Source organism: Thunnus albacares, chromosome 1, assembly GCF_914725855.1.
Source record: "Thunnus albacares chromosome 1, fThuAlb1.1, whole genome shotgun sequence".
Taxonomy (NCBI): domain Eukaryota; kingdom Metazoa; phylum Chordata; class Actinopteri; order Scombriformes; family Scombridae; genus Thunnus; species Thunnus albacares.
In genome coordinates this window covers 5,724,776-5,745,714 of record NC_058106.1, presented here as the reverse complement: position 1 = coordinate 5,745,714, position 20,939 = coordinate 5,724,776, and the positions used below count along the sequence as shown (strand labels likewise).

General features: G+C 40.5%; 1 protein-coding gene across 7 annotated transcripts in view; it reads right to left on the bottom strand.

The window, feature by feature from the left end:
• Nucleotides 1-6,716: 6,716 nt before the first annotated feature.
• The window catches only part of znf536 (zinc finger protein 536), a 366,331-nt gene continuing 352,108 nt past the window's right edge, over nt 6,717-20,939 (bottom strand). For all 7 annotated transcript variants that reach the window (XM_044359969.1, XM_044359703.1, XM_044360131.1 and 4 more), the window contains one exon: nt 6,717-8,817. In XM_044359969.1, the coding sequence (XP_044215904.1) occupies nt 8,531-8,817 (287 nt within the window). In that variant the 3' untranslated portion in view covers nt 6,717-8,530. The remainder of the gene's footprint in view (nt 8,818-20,939) is intronic.

Below are 20,939 nucleotides of genomic sequence, written 5' to 3'. Positions count from 1 at the left end.
AAAAACTACAGCCCCTATTAAAAGAACAACAAGCACGATCTCATGGGTACTACATCGTAACTTGGTTTTGAGTATATCCGTAAAACTCCCCAACACTTTCTCCTAAAATCATTTTTCAACTTTCTATTTGTAATTTGTGCTGTGTAAAGACTTGTACAGCTTTCGCTCCTCTCTGTCCTGCTGTTACTACAGACATGTCTGAACCAGCCACAGCCGTGACATTCAGCCAACAAGTGTCTAGGACTCATGGGAAAAGATGTTCGTCAAAGACATAAATATTGAATAAACAACAATATTAGATGGTTCCTCGGAAAACCCCTGTCCTTATTAAGATACGAAGTGAGCCACACAACATACTGTTGAGAAAGTTTCTGTTCCAAGGCTGTAGTTTTAGCTATTAGCATAGTTACAAATGTCAGTGGGATTTTTAATGAGGTTTTCCTACTCGTTCCGGTTTGACTTTGGCTCTCTATATGTTTCACTTATAACATAACAAGCAAAAGGGCTTTTAAGATGAGTATTTTACAATAGATCAGGACACAAACATAAACCTACCCTCTGATAAAGAAGCATCCAGTGGACTCACACAGTGGGAAAATACTACTCAGTGGATGTGCCAGTCGTGAATGGAGTTTTTTTTTCAATGTAACCTGTAACCCCACAAAATAATGGAGTATATAATGCCTCTGGCCTCAGAAGTAAACTGAACATTCCTTACACTTTTGCTCCTGTATTCTGGATTTGAAAAGGGTGAAAAGATGGTGAAAAGACCACCCTCCAACCTCTTTATATAATGGAGTCCTGCTCTTACTACAGCCCCATGCACACCGATTCAACATGCAGAGAAATTTCGATAGGCCTACCGTAGCTAGTTACAGTTGCTGAGCTATGATTGGACAATTCCTGTTTGGGGGAGGGGTTTACTTAGATCAGTTACTTTAATGAGTTTATCATAACTAATCAAAACTATCAAAATACAAGAATAAGACCAAATTTGTAATTAACCGTAATTACCTTTTAAATAAAGTTCTTTCCTTTATGTCACAACTGGTCATATCGTGTTGCAGAGGCTGATGTCATTACATTGAAATGATCACACAAATATACACAGCATACATCAGCGTTCTGGCAATAAACAAGCAGCCTTTCTTGTTCTCACACACTCAGGTTACCCTGGGTTGACCTCTCATGACCCGGATTGGTGGACAGGAAATGACAGAGGAAGAAGTTCAAAGTATCGGGCGGTGGCGGCACTCTTTGTTGGTGAATATGAGTGATCTGTTGTCTGATGCACTCTGATGGAGACACATGACCACATCCACAGCTCCAGGCTATATGTCAAAGAGTCTGTAATGTAACACTGGAGAGAGGAAAGTTAGCTATATAGAATCCTCCATGTTTGTGTTGACGACATGAATATATGTATTATATATATATATATATATATATATATATATATATGTGTGTGTGTGTGTGTGTGTGTGTGTGTGTGTGTGTGTGTGTGTGTGTGTTTGTGGGACTCAGGTCTTTGAATGAGTTCAGACATGTTCTTGTGATTGAAGCATGTGGGAGTATTAATGTGTGCGTGACAGTATTTGTCTTTTTTGAACACATATATGTGTGCATGTATTTCCTTTCTTGCCAATGAGTAAAGTTTGTGTGTGTGTGTGTGTGTGTGTGTGTGTGTGCGTATGTGAGACAGCGGAGTGACAGCAGACAGGGCTAAGTCCCTCCTCAGACGACAGTAATGGAGACGTCAGCAGGATAACAGAGCCGTTGGCGCTGACAGTCATCCACTCAGACCGAAGCGACGCTACATCCTATAGTGAGGCTGGACACACACACGCACACAAACTGAGCCTGACATGCACACAGGCAGTGTATTAGATGAGCATCATCCTTGCTCATGGTGGAGATGATTCCATTTGCAGGACCACTCAGCCTTTTGATGGTCTTATCTAGAAAAAGACGCTGTCTGTGAAATGCCTGAATGGATAGTATGAGCGTGTATACTGTATGTGTGTGTTCCTATTTTAAAAATCTATCTATCTATCTATCTATCTATCTATCTATCTATCTATCTATCTATCTATCTATATATCTATTTCAAAACAGAAATAATATATGATTACTGTTAGAGTTCAAGTACACTCATGCGTACAGTTTTATTATTTTGAAGTACAAAAAAATCAGTAACAAATATTTTTTGGTGAAAACAACTCAAGCACGGACTTGAGGGTTTAATGAATATTCATACTCAATATTTTAAGCAGATTTTTTTCACTATTTGACTATTACGCCAGTCATTTAGCCATCTCCAGTTAGGCCCTATGCAATTTCCAAATCATCAAATTTTATCCTGAGTCAGAATATCCACTCACACTAATCCATAATCATTTCCAGATTTGAAGAAATGCTCCACTCCAGCAGCAAAGTACTGTCACCACTTCAACACCTCGTTCTTTTTACTCCTGGACAGTATACTCCGCGCTCAGACACAGAGCTGAGCAGCTCGCTGTTCACTTGTGTATTCACAGTTTATTAATATTAAACATGTCACGTGTCCAGGCACATGCAGTCATAGAGCCCTGAAGCCCCGCCCCGCTGCTGCAGAGCTGAGTGGTTTGTTTATTCAAAGTTTATTAATATTAAGCGTGTTACGTGTCCAAATTGAACCAAATTCGACAATGCACTTCCTTGGGTCCCAAGTAATACACCCACCGAGTTTGAAGTCAATCTGATGAACGGTTTTCAAGGTATGCGAAGAACACACATACAGACAGACAGTTCGTGCTTTATGGTTAGAAGAAAAAATCTTATGAAAAAGGTGTTTCACATCCTTCCACATCAAACTTAGTAATGAGATTTTGAGAAATCACCTTTTTTTTCACCAGTTTGATATGATGAATGGCTCCAACGACATTTCAGTTGCATTTTTCAGTCATCTGTCTCAACAGATATGCTTGTATTAATCAATATGGTTTCACTTGTTCTATACATGCGGCTCTGCTATGCTGTTCACGCTACGCCTCCTAGACACACTGTAAATACTAGGATACCCATGAGCCTATTGTTGCTATGGTGTCCAGTCCAAATCAGAACTGTAGCAAAGTGTAATCTTTAGATTCCATTAGCTATTAGAGTACACAACAGAATTTTGAGCTCTGATTGAGGTTTTCCCTACCAGAAGGAATGTAGTGCACTATGTAATGTATGTAATGTTTTTATGAACATAGTCTTGTATTTTGACCTTTTGCCAAAGAACCAGGTGTTTTCTGAAACATCTGTTCATCTTTTCTACTGATGATTTAATCAGGAGAGATTCATGACCGCTCAAGCTGCAGAGGTGCTCCAACTGCCAGTCAACTAACTTGTCTATGCATAAAATTAACAGAACCCTGGACACCTCAACCCCCCTCCCCACCACCACCACCTCCTCTTCAGCTCTATAACACAACTGCATACCGGGAAATCATTTTGTTTCCATGGCAAATGAAAAATTTCATAATTGACCCATCTTTGTTTCTTTGGTAATATCTTGACACAAAATTAGTTGTCTTTGTCCTTTGTTGAGGTTGTTTTACTGTTTGTAGCATGCATTTGTGGAGTCTGGTTGTTTCCACTTGTCTCTGCTCTAATGGGGAAAAAGATATTCGAAATTAGTCTGATTCTAGAGACAAGGACAAAAAATGTTTGTCTCTTTATTGCTGTCATGTGGAGGCATCAGCCAGCCCAACACATTCATCTCACTTTATAAGAATGAGCTGGTCTCATGCCATGCACCTTATTCATGTAGCCACGATTATCCATAAATTAATAAAACCTGACTGGTTATTACTAGGAGAAAGTGCAAGAGAGAGGGGGAGAGACAGATGCAGAGAGAGGGAATATGAAGGGCTGTACAGTGAACAATCTCCGGATAATTAACAGGAAGATAAACAAAACATAAATTTGGATATTGCATTTATTTGGACTACCACTCAAATATGCGTGAACCACGTTATTTTAATTAAAAGATAAATCTATGTGACATGCTGCTTCCCAGTTAATTATTCAGTGCTGTACAATAAAAACAAAACCCATTAAATATGCCACGCACTCTATTTCTCCATTAACAGTAAAAAGCGCTCATCCTGGGGACAACATTTCAAATTCAGCTGCTGGTTTGGCTTTTTTTCCCCCCTTTTCTTGCTCTTTCATTGCACATTTTTTTCCAGTTTCCTTTGCTGTGTATTTACTTTGCTCTTCAAAGTCAGGCCCCACACTTGCCAGAGGTTGTGAGCAGTTAATACTTTTTTAAATGTTTTTTTTTTTTTTTTTAATTTCATGCTCACAACAAATTTTTATATCTTTTGGATATCTTTTAACAAACCTCTTTGTGTTCTCTTGGTGATGCAATGACACTATTAGTAAAAAAGCACTTGATTACCTGCGAGTCAGCACCATAATTGCCCAAATATACTTTGTTTTGCTGTAGTCTGCATTTCCCAAATCTTTACATTAGTATGACTAATCTGAACCCACAAATAATCAAAAATGTGTACGTTGCTTTGGACAAAAGTGTCTTGGTGTTTCTTACTGTTTCTAATTTAGTAAAGACAAGTAGTGAATGATGCTCCCTCAAGTGCTGGATCTGTTCATCTGAGGGCCCCAAACAGTAACAACAGCAAAACACTTCAAAATTGAAAATCAACAAAAAAAGTTATTGTAGTGATTTTATTTTATTTTGCCTTATCAGCACCACTTTTTTCCTTCTGTTTTTGGCTCTCCTTTTGTCAACTCCTGTACAATAATACTGAACTTTATTGGAATATTCACTCATAAGATGCCAGGCCAGGTAGGACTGTACCACTTTGGGTAGGGCTCGCTCATTTACCCCCCTGCTGTAGACCCATTTACTTGGTTATTAGTAGGCATGTATTCATACTGTTCTTTTGTTTTTAAATGTAAGCCTGTAGTGACTGAGTGAATGAGATGTAGCATAACATCATTACTTTTCGCTTCTCATAAGCAATATTCTAGGTAAGTCTTAAGACACACTTTAAAGAATTATCACTTTTATTTTAGTGAAGCATTTCAGTACTTTGTGACAGCAGTCATTTCACAGTCAGACTGGTTCAAATTAGTCAGTGGAGTGATAAACCTGAATGGTGTGAAGGGATCTAGAGACAGTGTTTTTCAGAGGTAGAGGTTTTATTGCAGGAAAAAGACACCAGATATATCTTACTGCTTCAAAGTACATCAGAATGTCTAGACAGCAGAAAGAAAAACAGTAAAATGTTTGATACAACTCTTTAATGAAAGATCGATCTTGTCTTCTGTCAAACAGATGTGTAATAAATAATGACCAAGGATATTCCTCTTAAATACAAAGTCATCTACTGTTAATATAAGCTTATAGTTTGCAACAAAACCCCTCTCCTCACTTCTCCTCCCATAGGCTATAGAAATCTTCTTCATTTAGGAATGTGGACAGTATTTGACTAGGATTGCATACTACAGAATCCTTTGCAGGCTGAAATAAATGGGCATGGTTTCAGTTTTTTTTTTTTTTCCTAGCACCAGTGATTATAATTGAGCAAACTGCATGTGCTACTTCAATAGGAAAATTGACGGAGATCAAACAGCATGGGGACAATGGAATGGATTATTTTGGGATTACAGCAGGGGAGGAAAATGGCGTATCTTTCTCAGGGATGGACAAAGAGTACAAATCACAGAGGAGTGACAATAAATGGCATTCACCAGTGTTGAAACAAAAAAATGACGGCCTCATCCGAAATAGGTGATGAAACCGTACTGATTTGCATGCTTTAGTAAGCTGGAAAAGCCAAGGTTCTGGTGCCCAAAAAATGGAATGTGTACTTTTTTTTTCTCCTATTGACTCAATATACGTAATGTTCAGCACGCTCACACATGTATACATACATCCAGAGAAGCAAACTACAGCCACCAAGAACACAGTGGTGCATTGAAACCTAAAGCTTACACTACATTAAGCTATCTGGATCTCATACAGTGCAGCTCAGTGGGAAAAGACCTACACACTCAGTTTTATACTGTAAGGCAGTGAGAACTAGTGTCCTGTTGGCTAACAAAAAAAAAGAAAACTAGAAAATTATAAATAAAATACAGTATTTCATGAGTATTTCTCTGTAGGGACAAAAAGTTCAAACTGTTGTGACACAATTAAAACCACATTTACAGCAGAATAATGAACTCACTCTATTTGCCTTGTGCACATACTCTTTTCTTTCTTACTTTCTTTTTCTTTTCTTTCTTCTTTCTCTCTTTCTTCTACACTTCCGCTCTCCCTCTTTCTCATTGCTCTCCCCTCCATCTCTCCATGTGTGCAGGGGGATTGTATTTCTCACCCTGTTGTTGCTGTGTGTGTGTGTGTGTGTGTGTGTGTGTGTGTGTGTGTGTGTGTGTGTGTGTGTGTGTGTGTGTGTGTAGGTGTAGGTGTGTGTGTGGTTATGAGTGTATTGTGTTGGACTGTAAACTCCTTTAGGCAGAGCTGTGGCACTAAGGCCCTGGGGTTTTAAGAGTTTAGCCCTCCCTCCTCGTGTGTGTTTGTGTGTGTGTGTGTGTGCGTGTGTGTGTGTATGTGTGTTTGTGCAGGAAGATATTGACTTTCTTAAAGTCTGGATCATTTCTCTTTATCAGAAAAACATTAACAACCCTCCCTACCCCCAGCCCCCATCCCCATACCACCAACACCAACACAACACAAAGCACCATACTTTCTTATTCTCCTCATCCATGTAGTAACCAACAGCCGCCGGCACAACAAAGTACAATCAAAGTTGATACTTTTCGTTTTTTCTGCCCTTAAAACAATGTAGCTTGATTTTTCTTCCAAGATCAAAACAGTCTGTTTTCAATATTTTATGTTGCGTTTGTCTCCCTTAGGAATAAAAATACAAATGAAAAATAAAACACTACTTATACACAGAGAGAGAATGCCTTCTTTGAAAAAAAAACAAAACAACTTGTATAATATATTTTTTATAGAAAAGGTAGCATAATTAGAGACATAAAGCAGGGTAAAGTGAATGATTATCAAATTTTTTGTCCCACCCTATGTAGCAACTTCACAAGAGCTTATCAGAGGAAGAGGACAGTCCTGCTTTTTGTCTGAGTTTACACCAGAGTGTCTCTGTCAAACTCTTCATGTCAGAAGAACTTTTAGCTGAATGTCGCAAGCCTTTTATTTGTACAGAACACAGCTGGTTATATCTGCTCTTTCTTTCTGGAGCACATGTAGAAAAATCGCCCACGGCTCAGTCCAGGTCCTTGCCAAAGTACCACGTAGTCATCTGTCATCATAAAAGCATCCCGAGCTAAAACACATTCAGTTAAAGCTTCTCGTTCCTCCCTGACATGGAGCCTGTAAGGTGACCTCCAGACGTTGAATTGCCAAATCCAGAGCAGACCAAGCCTTAACGTCAGCTAATGGATGCTTTAAATACGCAGCTGATTGATTTGTGTTGTATTTTCAAGGCCATTCTACCGGATTGGGCTTATATTAGAGGGAGTGAGAGTGGAGGGAAGGATGGAAGAGAGAAGGAGGTGACTTGAGGGGCTCCGGCCAGCTGATGGAACTCAACTTGACCCCCTAGCGTACCGTCCAGAGTCCGGTTACCACTGTAGGACTCTGTGAGCGTGTGTGTGTGTTTGTGTGTGTGTGTGTGTTGGTGAATTGATTTCCTCTGCGATGACAGCTCCAGTCAGGCTGGCACCAATGCTCCCCCCCCTTTCCCCTCTATCCCCGACACACACACACACACACATGCCACCATTGCCGCCACTGACCCTACAACACATACACACACATATGCAGTACTCATCACTCGCACTGGGAAAATGGCAGCCACTGGTGTTATGTTCTGGGGCGGTGGCGGTGGTGGTGGTGGTGTGCATTCAGAAACCCTCCGCCTCCTTCTCCATCTTCCCTACAGTAACTGTTCCGCTAAATCGTTTACACGGATCATTTTTCTGATAAAAGCATTATTTTTGGAGGAAAGTCTCTCTAATGATTCCTTCAGCCTCCCTCTTGTTTTATAGCCTCCCTCCTCCGTGATTTGTCTCAAAAGTACGATTTCATCAACAGTTTTCAACTCTCTTCCCTTCCCACTCTTTCCACACATGGTCCACTGTGCTCTGTTAAAAGAAACAAAACTGCTGAATCACCTCATCACAAATACATAGATTATTATGTTTGCTTAGTAAATGTTCACAGACTTCTAATAACACACACAGAGTATGTTTGCTTCGTGTTTATAACGTAGGAAGTGTGGTCTATTCACAGCGCTGCCCGCCAGTACTTTTGTTGATCTCATTGTCTTGTTGTTGTTTGGTCAGGGTCTTCGGCACAGTCCTGTTGGACACGAGTCTCACAGTGACCAACATTTTTATGTGCATCTGAATCAGGGGGTGTTGGTCTGGTGATACAAATCTGTGGAATTTCAGATAAAGCACAGACCCAAACCTCCCTCTTGGATGTTATTCTCCAACCCAACTCATGGCTTCACTCTTGGTAACGATATGTGGCCTCCCCGGCAAACGGCATGCTGCTGCTGTTACTCCCATGGCTTCCATCTGCGCCTGCCGTTGGTTGATTAGATGTGATACCAACAACAACGTCGTCCATGTTCTTCTCTGGGACATCAGACTCAGGACGGGAGCGTTTGAAGCGTCGGTCGGGGTACTGGCTATTGTCGAAGGGCATGCGGTGGACACACAGCACATGGGTCTTCAGGTTGCCCTTCTGGGAGGCACTATAGGGGCAGTAACTGCACTTGAATGGCCTCTGGCCTGGAGAGAGACAGAAATAAAGAATATTACCATTATTAGAAGATATATGAGTGATTTTCACAATCAGAGGCTTCACTACCATAGGATATCTCTTTGTAGATATCCTAATGTGTTTATGGGTTGTAGGTTTGTATCATAAGAATATTTGAGAAGCCCTGATCCAAACAGACAATTCTTGCAACTACTAGAGTGTACTAGTTCTGTTACTATAAGCTTACTTAGCAATGTAAGTGGGGTAAATCTGCTGTTTAACTCATTATTGCAAGACAGAGGATGAAATTATTGTTGCTGCAATAACTTTCCAGAGTTGTAAAGTCCTACCTCATACTATTATTTAACTGCTGGGTTGAGTTCTATTACTCAAACCAGCCTTCATGGATCGTACCTCATTGTCTCGTCAGTACCTAAAACAAAACACCCCCCATGTCTGCTGCCACAGCGCTCATGTAAAAGCTACGCTGTCACTTGCAGCTATTACTGCCACTGCTGCTTTTCATACAACATGTCAAAGGTCCCACCTATCCACCTGTAGGCTTTGACTATTATCAGCTCAGTTTGGTGTTTCCTTGTACGGAGTGGTTAGGTCAGACCCTAGACCCTAAACATCAATACTGTATTTACACTGTTCCATGTGAATTGGCTGACTGTCACACTTATACCTGCACGCAATTTAGGCTCTAATTTATCTAGCCTGCGTGATTTTGCACTGTGGAGGGAGAAATCCATACAGACAATGGAAGAACATCCAAATTCCACACAAAAAGGCTAGAGCCAGTTGACAAATTCAAACCCAGGAGCCTGAGGTGACAGTGCTAACCACTGGGCCTCCTTGCTGCCCCTCCTTCTTAGTAGTGTATCAAATGGCTGGCTGATATTCAATAAATAGCATGATGTAGTGGCCTATAACCCCAACTTGAACCGCTACCCTTCTGGCCACAAGTCTACTTTTCAGGCCTTCAGGCTTCCACTGGCTCTTATGAAGGTGTGTTTAACAACATGAAAGATGCGACTGGGAAACAGAGATTGGGTGAAGAGGGTAAAGTTAAGGACAAGGAGGAAAGGAAAAGTGATTTTCTCATCTGCACTACCCCAGCAGCACTGCCCGAGCTCCTTATTGAAACAAATACATCCTCAAAGCATTACCCAACACTTAATACTCGCCTCACTTTGTGTAGCCAGAGATCTCCCGCGAATTCATCTGAACTAAACTTTTGCAGCTCCCTGAGTCGATATGCATCTTTTGAAGAGCATGCATACATCTAGTCCCCTGAACACAATAGCAGAGCGGAACGAGGCGAGGTATTTTTCTCTATCTCCCCCCCTTGCCACAGCTCCAGCACAGAATGTTCTCCCTAGATTGAATCTGATCATCACTGCAGCAAACACAATGGCCCTTAATAGCACCAGCCGTTTGTTTGAGGGATGCCGATTACACCGCCATCATAACCCACTTCACTTAGCTCACTCACTCACAGACAGACAGAGAGGCTAAAATGGAGAGGGAGGGAGGAAGGAAGTGGGAGGGGCAGAATGGAAAGAGAGAGTTTGAGACCTCTGTAGTACTTTAGGTTATTAATAACAGTACATTTGCAGTTACCCTCGTTTTCTTTTTTTCTTTTTTTTTCTTTCTCTCTTATTCAATTTGAGATGCTCTAAATCAAATTAACATATGGGGTTTAAAAGAGGCGTGGGGATAGGTGCAGGGAATATCAATAGGTAGAAGGCCGGGAATTAAAGAGGAAACAATCTATTTGAAGCACTCACTGGCATACACATGGGGTTAGCGGGAGTGAGTGCACAGTCTACTTATACTGTATAAAGACGGACACACGCGCACTAACACATACACACACAAACACACTGGCGCGACGCGAGGATGCAACGAGGCAACGCAGGATGCACGGAGGCAGGATTTGCAGCTACTTTGTGTTTGGCAATCTGACACAGGCTTTGGAGCCTCTCCGGCTTTCTGATATTACATTGTGTGCTCCAGAGCCAGACAAAGGGGATTGCTACAAGTTTGGAGGCTTTGGATGTTCCAGTTGTCTGAATTTCCCGATAAGCGAGTCTGTGGCACACAATAAAGGGTCCCTTTTATTCGTGTGCAGTTTAATTTCACACTCTCTTACATTACGTTAAGTCCGAGAGGCAGAATATCTCATCCCATTTTACACTTAGGGAGAGCGAGTTATGCCCCCAAACAACTCAACTCGTTTTTTTTTTTGTTTTTTTTTTCCCTCCCTGCTCTATCTTACTGTTTGTCTCTGTGGACTTTAAAAATAAATACAAATCAAGCTTGGTTTTATCTCTGGGGAGATGTTTAGGTAAAACAGAGAGATTGTGGTTTGAATTGCACGGCTTGAAAAAAGTTTGGATAGAATGTATAAACTTGAGTTAGTGTTTGAGATTGAAATTGACTGCAGAGCAACTTGGAGACACACAGGCTATACTTTGTTATGGATTAAAAATTAAAGAGAAGCTCTCTCCTACTCATTCACTCACACCCTCTCTCACTCACAGATATACACACACATAAAATGCACTCCTCAAGCCACATGCCCAGCGACTATAATGCTTCAAATTTGCCATCATTAATCCATGTCCTTTGGTGAGCGCCAGTAACCAAAACAGCCCACATGCTGACTGTGGCCCGGCAGCATCCCACTAACTATTATTCTGTCAAATGAACCCTTTTCTACCATTCTTTTATTTCTGCTTTTGTCCATCTGACCTCTGTAACACTTCTCTCTGTCACACCATGGTCACATTACTCACAAATGGGGTGATGCTACAGTATGTTATTGAGTAAGAAAATGATTTCCCAGTAATGAGTACGGTAATCGTTTACTGTTGAAATTCCAGTTTTATCAATCAAGATCTGGTTTGCTATTCAATATTATGCAATAGTGATTCAACTACACACAATAACATTGTTCACAATAACACTGCCATGGAGGTAACAAATCAGTAGAATATAAACAGAATTTCTAGGAGACAAGATTGCAAGTTTAAAACATCAGTGCTGCCCAAACTGTTTGACTGATTGACAAGTGTACACCAACCACAGTAATAAGTACTTACCAACAAAGATGGAGGGAAAAAGAGACACAATAAACACGTCAACACTAAGCATTTGGCAACACAAAGATGGAGACAAAATATTATAACAAGACAGATAAGTGATTCTCTTTTGTTGCAATCATTCTGAATGGGGTGTTGGGACAAATACAGCTGTCACTGTAAATTTCAACTAATGACGGGGGTAGAAATATCCACAAAAAATGCACAAGATATACTGAACATGTCAACATTTTGCTATATCGGTGATAGTCAACCAGGGGGTTGTCTCTCTTGGACTCAAAAGTCATTGGACAGAGTTTTACAAACGTATCAACCCACCAGATTAGATGGTGAAGAGAAGGTTTACTTACCAAAAATTTGGAGCTTTCAACTGCATTTCATATTTTTATTCAGCAAATGGAGCAAGCTCAGGTGTTATCTTGTGACCTAAATGTGAGCTTTCGGTCACAATATGACAAGGGGTCATATCGTGACCCCTGTCACTGCTCAAGGGTGTTCTTTGGCGTTGGATGTGAATGGCCTCGTTGATCTTACTTTGGGTGTCGACTAGCTCTTTGTTGATGACCTTGACCCCAACCCAAAGTTCACTTGGAAGTCATGTGATGACATCTGAGCCAGCTCCATTTGCTGAATGAAGACCATGAGATGCGGTTGAATCATTAGTAAATGGACATTAAGCTTAGATCTCTTCATCATATACAGTATTTTTTTTTCTAGAAGTCAAGAATGAACATCCATGAACATCCAGTCCTGGTTAGAGATTTTGACAGTAGAGTGGTCAAACCTAATCTGGTTCCATACCTGCAGCATGTGACACATGAAGAAACAGTTGAATTTGACATTGATATTGTTTTTAGCTGGATTCATATTACTCAGGTCTCCTTTTTGTCTCTCTGATGACTGTTGAGGACATTTGAACATGGGTATTTCTCAGTGTGCATCAATCCCGGGATGACAGCTGATTGTCAGTCTGATTTAATGCCTGTGCTGATCAGAGAAACTATTTTTTCTGTGTATTTTTCATTGTTGTAATTCACAGGTACATCAAATACATGGGTGCTACATCATTCATTCAGGATTTTGAAGAGAAATTATGCCTTTCTGTGTAGTAAATTGAACTCTGAAGGTTATTTCTTCCAGATTTGTCAGTGGAAATATTTAAATGTTACTTTGCTGCCTCCCACATTAGCTCAGTGTATCAATGTGATGAAGCTAATGTACTGTATACCCTACCCTGCAGCTCAAATACTTACAGCACATGCTATTACAGGATTCACAGCTGTTTGCTCAACTATACACTCTCTAGTTCAGTGGCCTCAAAATGCACCAATTCAAGTCAGTTCCAAGATTGAATTTACAATGGCATTATTAGTGTGTACGTTAGCTAGCCACCTTGTGGAACCTTGACGATTCAGTCAATCTGGTTCATAAAATGCTAAAAGGATGTTCCGGTACTATTACAGATCAAAATGTAATCTCATTCATATAACTTCCAGCCACTGGTGGCAGCACTGAGCTTTTACTTTAACATTGCTTTTATCTACCTGGAACATCACTGGAATGATTGGCTGCAATCCAGTGATTACGTATTGTGAAAATTCTTTATTTGATCAAACCAATTAGTGAGTGAAATGTTCAGGCTTCATAAGATGGCCCAGTCATAGGAGTTATCCTTAGAAACCTCTACCTAACCTTCACTGTACTGTAGTTGCCATGCACAGATGTTGCAGAAAGGGAGAATTTCAAAAAAAAAAACATTGGCTTGGACTGGTGATAGGGTTCCACTGTCCTTTTTTCAAACTAATAACCTTTCCAATTCCCCCCATTTATTTTTTTTCTCCCCACTGACATTGTGCAATTTGCGTTGTCTGTTTTTTCTTTGCTTTATTTCAGTGTTTTATATTTCCTTTTGGTTTATTATTATTAATTGCCCAGACACTGGGTGAGTGCCCAGCCAAAAGCCTTAAACTGTGAAAGAAAGAGAGGAAGCGAAAGCGATAAATAGATAGAGAAAGAAAGAGGTAGAGAGAGAGAGAGAGAAAGAGAGAGAGAGAGAGAGAGAGAGGAGAAACAGTGGTCTTGTTTTCATTAGTGTGGCATTATCTAAGCCTGTTAATTAACCCCCTAAGGCCCTCTGCATGGAGATCAGAGGAAAAGGGGGAGAGGAAGTGGAGGGGAGGGGAGGGGAGGGCAGGACGATTCAGTGTGTGTGTGTGTGTGTGGGGAGGAAAGATGTATCAGACCGCTGCCACAAACATGCCCATGTTTCACCCGCCACACATGCCCACCCCCACCCCTCTCCTCACTCACACTCAGCTCACCGTCATTATCTTATCTTTACCCATAAACACACACACACACACACACACACATACTTACTTACTGAAGGTAAGTTTTCTCTCTGTCTGCTCTCATTTGCATTTTCTGTATTCCACTGTTATTTAACAATATGTTCATATAACACACAGTACAAAGGTGTGAGAACAATTTCATGTTGCTTCCTAAAAATAAATAGATGATTACCTCTGCCTTCAAATATGTTGCTGTTAGGATTATTAGACATGTAGTCTGGGAAAACTTCATGATAGCTGTTCCTTTTTTTTTTGGTCTTTTTACTTGAGAAGTGACAGTGAAGAGTGACAGGAAAGATAGGAGACAGGCGGCTTTTGCATTAAAGTTGTAACTTACCCAAACTGTGCTTATATTTGACAGTTTGTGGCCATATGTGAAAAATACACCAGGGCTCTTAGAAAAGTGTTGTCTCGCTTACGTCTTGTGAGAAGAGCTATCTTAAGATGGCAACAGATGGCAGTGCTGGCATCAAATGACATTTAAGGACGGCAGCTTTTGGTTCTATGCCAGAGTGCTGTTCCTGGTCTTTATGTGCCTCTGTATATGTGTGTGTTTGTTCTAAGTGCGTGGGTTTGTTGTATCTATACGTTGTGTGTGTATAGTGCTAGTACTAGTATACTAGTGATGATGTTTGTGTGTGTGTGTCTGTGTTAGTGGGTGTAAAGCATATAAGCAAGAAAAGGGAGACATCTAAAGGGTGGAAGGGTTCCATTCTGTCACTTTTATGTTTAGGGTTTTGTATTCATGGCACCAGTTGCATATAAAAGGTCCCGTATACAGACACACATACACCAGAACACAGATGCACATCTATTATGTGTACGTTGGACAATCTAAAACAAAATAGGTAAAAAGTGTGTAAAAGTGTAGGTGAGTTGTGCAAGAAACCTATGGATGAAATATAAGTCCATGACTCTTTAAGGAAGGTGTGACAGTTTGACAAAAAGAGAGAAGAAGAGTAGAGTGAGCTAAAGACAGGCAGAGTTAGTGGGCAGAGAGAGACAGAGCCACACAGAAGGTGTGAGCAATTAAATGTGCTAAACCATCTGTCCAATAACCTGCATGCATGCTGAGGTTCCCAGATTACTCAGCAAACCACAGCAACACCCTCACACACACATACAGACACATGAATGGCAACACATCAACGCTAAAAAGTAGCGTTGAGAAGTGTTTCACTGCTGAGGTCAGTTCTCGGATAGTTTTTCCATGGTTGCACACGGACATTTTGGTGCAACCTGTGCTTGTGGTAAAAAGGGACCGTCCTCGTCAGAACAGCTTTAGTCATTTTCTGAAACACTTAAAATGAACTATTTTTACGTTTTCCTAAAGAGAGATTTCTTGTGGTTTGGTGAAGTATAACTGCTCTCAAAAGAGAAAGCTGAAGTAGTATGAGGTTGTCACACTGTAAAACATATTAGGGGCGGAGGTTTGGATGGAAGGTTGAGTGTACAAACCGTCTGATTTGAGCCAGGCAGACGGTGTACAGATGGAATTCAATTTTAACATCGAATCGGTCGCCATCGACTAGTTTTAGAATCGGGCTGAATTCCTGCCAGAATGGTTGTCGTTTGACGCAAGCTTGTTTTAACATCATTGGAGTATATTTGACATGTTGTGGCTAAAACTGTCTTGACTGAGACTGCTGTGATATAAAACTGAACTTTGCAGCTGAACAGACACACAGACCATATTGTCTACATGTTCCAGCCATCTGTGACTCCGTGTTTTTCTTTTTTTTTTTCCACGTATTTTTTATTCATAGCGGGATTACACAGTAACGCTGCCTTTCTTCTCTCTTTTTGTCAACATTATTGAGGACATGTCGTCTTGTTTGAATAAACTTTATTGGACTTGACACTGGACAAAACCGACCCTGGGGTGCTTACATTTAGCGTCAGTTGATCTGTACAGAGTGAGCGTAAAATTCGCAGGTTTTGTTCATGTAGAAAGGCTGAAAAAAACTTGTGAGTTCACACAACATACAAGACTAATTCAAACACACTGTGTCTGCACAACTTCAGAGACTGTAGACTGTTGTTCTAGTCCCAGAACCAAACTTTCTCATTTGCTATGCGCTTATGTCTTACTTGATGAAATTGCAACTTATCACACTTGGGTCAGATGGAATTTGGAATTGAGGTTTGTGGCACTTTCTCGAAGGCTTCTCTTTAATCCACTGCGGCTTGGATTGTACCTTGTTTGTTCGCCACTTTGGACAAAAGCGCTCTGCCAAATGTTAATGTCAAATTTCTCCAAACTCAGCCAAATAGTCTCTTTGCCTAAACCTAACCAAACCATATCCACAGAGATTAGAGATCATTTCATTACCAGATCACTGGAAATGAAAAAATATCGACGAGTGCAGCTTTATGAAAAATAAATGTTTAGCATTCTTGTTTCTCACTTCACCAATGCCTCCCTGATTACGGCTTCATAAGTCCATTGATTTTTGTAAAATATATATAAATATATTCTTAATTCTACCCATACCCCCCACCCCCCTCCAAAAATAAATACATTTACATTACTTCAAACAGCCTGAAGGGAATTTATCCTTCTCTAGATTCCCTCTGATGAATTAAGAGCATTTCCCTCAACGAGCTGCCGTGTTGATAGAAAATTGGCCTGAAGTTTGGGGAATAGCGATTTGGTCTGTTTCCTAGCTTAACTAGAGAAAACCAACACACAAATAACACCAGGGGAGGCACTTAAGGAGAGTAGAGGAACGGTGGGGGGGAGAAGGGGGGAGGGGAGGGAGCTCTTTCAGCATCAAAGCCAGCTAAAACGTCCCCACCAGGGACTAGGTCCCATGTTAAATACTGAACTAGATTATTAATTGCTGTACCAGTAGGACCTGTTAATAAGAACCCAAAATAGCAGCTCCTTCCTTTCTGTCTTCATCTCTCGCTCTATTTTCACTTTATGCCTCTCTTCTGGAATCTACTGCTGTTTTTTTTTTTTTTTTTTTTATGCTTGCGCTCAAAGTTTGCTTCATGCACTCATTCACTCATCTGTTTGCTTACTTAGTCACTGACTCACTGACTTCCGTAACTCACACTCACACATATTTTCTCTCATTTGCTCACTCTTCTGTTTCTCTCACCAAGTCATTGTTTCTTTCATTCACACTATTTATTCACACACTCAATGATTCACTTCGTCCTTCTCTCACCCACTCACTCACTCACTCACTCACTCACTCACTCACTACCTTTTGCTTAGTCACTCACTCTTTCACTCGCTCATTTCCTTGATACTCACTCACGCACTCACTTTCTTTTGCTTGCTCAGTAACTCGCAGACTTAACATTCTATTATTCACTCATGTTATCATTCACTCTTTCAGTCGTGTTTTTCCTTCACTCATTTATTCATATCCTTTCACTTGTTCACTCATTCCTATTTTCTTATATTCACTCTCTTAAGTCACTCACTCACTCATTCATCTGTTTTCTTTCACCCCATCACTCACATTTTCTTTCATTTGTCTACTGACTTACTCATAGACATGATCTCATTCATTCATTCATATTATCATTCAAACAAACACTCTTCCAGTCGTTTTCTTTCACTCATTCATTCATATTGTCTCCTTTTCACATTTCACTTTATCTCACTTTTCTTACATTCACTGTTTCACTTGTTTTAACTGAATGATGTTCACTCACTCACTTGTACCATTGTTTACTCTCGTTTGTCCCAGAGAGAACTGAAATCATAGTGCAGGGTGTGTGTGTGTGTGTGTGTGTGTGTGTGTGTGTGTGTGTGTGTGTGTGTGTGTGTGTGTGTGTGTGTGTGTGTGTGTGTGTGTGTGCAGAGCAGACATCCCCCCTCGCCTTATTTTTCCTCAGTCAGAGTCCCTGCTGAACTGAGGGAGGCACAATCTGCTGCTGACCTGTCACTGTACACAGATAATGGATGCCCAACTGCATGCGTGTGTGTCCGCATCTGTGTGAGTGTGTGTGTGTGTGTGTGTGTGTGTGTGTGTGTGTGTACACGCTCTCGCTTGTGTGTGTGTGTGTTTGTGCGCAGGCTGTCATCCATGTCTCTCAGCAATAAAGAGAAAGAGAAAAAAAAAAAGAAAAATGGAGGGCAGTGGGGGTTGATAGATATGCCGGCCACCTGCTTCTCACTCACATTCTGACACAAAGAGCATCGGCTGCTCTGCTGCATTAATCACCATGAACTTCCTTTGACCTCAACACACAGCGATAACAGTTAAAAGTTATGGAAATAGTTAGAAAACACAGAGCAACACACAGGCAGACAGACTGAGACGCTCAAGATTTTGTCACGAGGGCCCCAAGAGGGAGGGGAATTTTGTTCTTGCTGATCTATAATTTAACTGTCGACTGTTTACAATCTATGTGAGGAGAAAACTGTCATTTTTAGTGATTTGAATGAGTTGAATCAAAGTTTCTGAGGACTTCAATGAATCCCTTCAATGAAGGGTCCCAAGAGGCTAGCTCTGGTCTAGAGATTAAAGCATATTTAAAGCAACATTTTCACTGTGAGGTCCCTACTTTGATGCTCAGAGACCCAACAGCTGGAGAAGTGGGTGATGAAACTAAATGCTTTGACTCTATGCTCAGGCTCAGCTACTGAGGTGTCCTTGAGCGAAGCGCTGAGGTCGACCTGCTCGCTGGCCGACAGTCTGCAGCGGTCAATAAAAGGGATAAAGCTCATCTCAGCTGCTGCATTGTGAGCCCAGTCAGAAATCATCAATTACCTTATTGTGCATGATTTGAACATGCAAAAAAATACCCCCAACTGACACATGGAGAAATATTAAACATGTTTAAGATGAAGACTGCATGGAGATAATTACAGTATAGTATTGAGAGTTACATCTAAACATGCAGCAAGCTCAACAACAATGGACAGCAACAAAATGCATTTACTCAAGTAAATACTTCTACTTCTGTTCCATTTCAGTGGGAAATATTGTGTGTTTTACTTCACCACATTTATTTGACAGCAATAATTCCGATTTCCTTTGCAGATTGAAAACATACAATCACATTGTAGACTGTGATGACTTGTTACATATTGAAACAGCCATCATAAAGTACTTAAATTTAGCTCCACATTGAGCAGGTCACAGTGATGCATCAGTCATAAAAATCCAATAATATTATACTGAGTACTGTGCTTTTAATCATGGTATTTTAAGTACTTTTTGCTGATACTACTTTGTGTACTTTTATTAAAGTAAAGATTTAAATGCAGTGCGTTTAATGGAGTATTTTTACACTGTGTTCCATTCACTTAAGTAAAAGATGCAGGTGTTAGCACGATGGCTACTCTGTGCTCACATGAGAATCCCATGATTCAGTTGGAAAGAGAAGAGCGACCCCAGAATTTATTATGAGAAAAACTCAAGACGACATGCTGACCTATGAAAACTCTTCATTAACCCTGCACAAGTCATTTTAGATTTTGAGGGATGGGTTAGCAGCATTTATGGGTTTATATGCATCCAACATGTGAATCAACAGTAGTTCAAAATAATAAACTGCTCTACAAATAACATTAAAGTTGCTTCATAACCTGCAGCTTTAGGATAAATGTATTGATTTAAGGAGCAAACGCATGAATCAAGTCAAACATGCCGTTCATCATCCTTAATTTCCAAATGCACACACTACTAGTCACCTTACAGTAATGTTTATGAAAATGTTTTAAAATATCTGACTGTGAGCATGAAGCCAAGCTAGACCAGGTTTATGTAAGTATACACATATATTTGCTCTTGTTTTGTTTTAGTCTTTACTGTGAGACAGATATTTCTTGTGGCCTAAAATTTCTGTTTCAAATCGATTTATTTTTGTCATGAGTTTTTGAGACTAACACTGCTTGATTTGTGAGTTGTGACAGCTGCTGGCTTGAAATACGCAACGAGAATCTGATAACAGAGGTTAGTGAAGTAGATCGAGTTATGTTAGTGTAATTATGAAACTGTTGCTGTGCCTCCCTCACTTAAGCCTTCCTGTCTATATTCTGACCTTGGAAACAACACTATGACACATGCACGTACACATTTAGTACTTGTGTCTGAACGAGGTTGACTTCACAATGATCACACTGCGAGACATTTGAAGCCATGTACTAATAACATGTTAAAGATAATACGGTCAGACTCTCTAAATGAATGAATAGAAAACCCTGACAGACAGACCTATAGGAAGCCAACTTCGCCACACATGCCGATCATGTATCGGTTGTGTTCGCTGGTAGCAGGTGTAAGTGAAACAAGCTGCTGCCAGAGAACAGCAAGTCTTATCAACAGAGAGACTGGAGTGGTGTGTTTACCAGTTAGTGTGTGTCACGTTGCCCCGACCAGGTGCTCCACAAGGATTTGAATCCTATTTGTGCAAAACAGGAGGAGAGGAATGACTCAGTCAAAACAACACCATCATCCAGTTTCTATTATCCCTCCTGTCTGTGTGTGTGTGTGTGTGTGTGTGTGGCTGTATAAGTTAATTCATTACCTGTGTGTGTTTGTACGTACTCTTATTTGAACAACTGACTAAAATGAAATCAAACTCTCCCTTTCTGCACGCTTCATAATGTTCACTGTGTGAACTCCTCTATGGATGCATTTGGTGAGGCAGGTAACATTAGCATTAGACAAAAAAATATCCCTTTTTCACAGAGATCATCTTGTAAACACGATCAAGACTTGA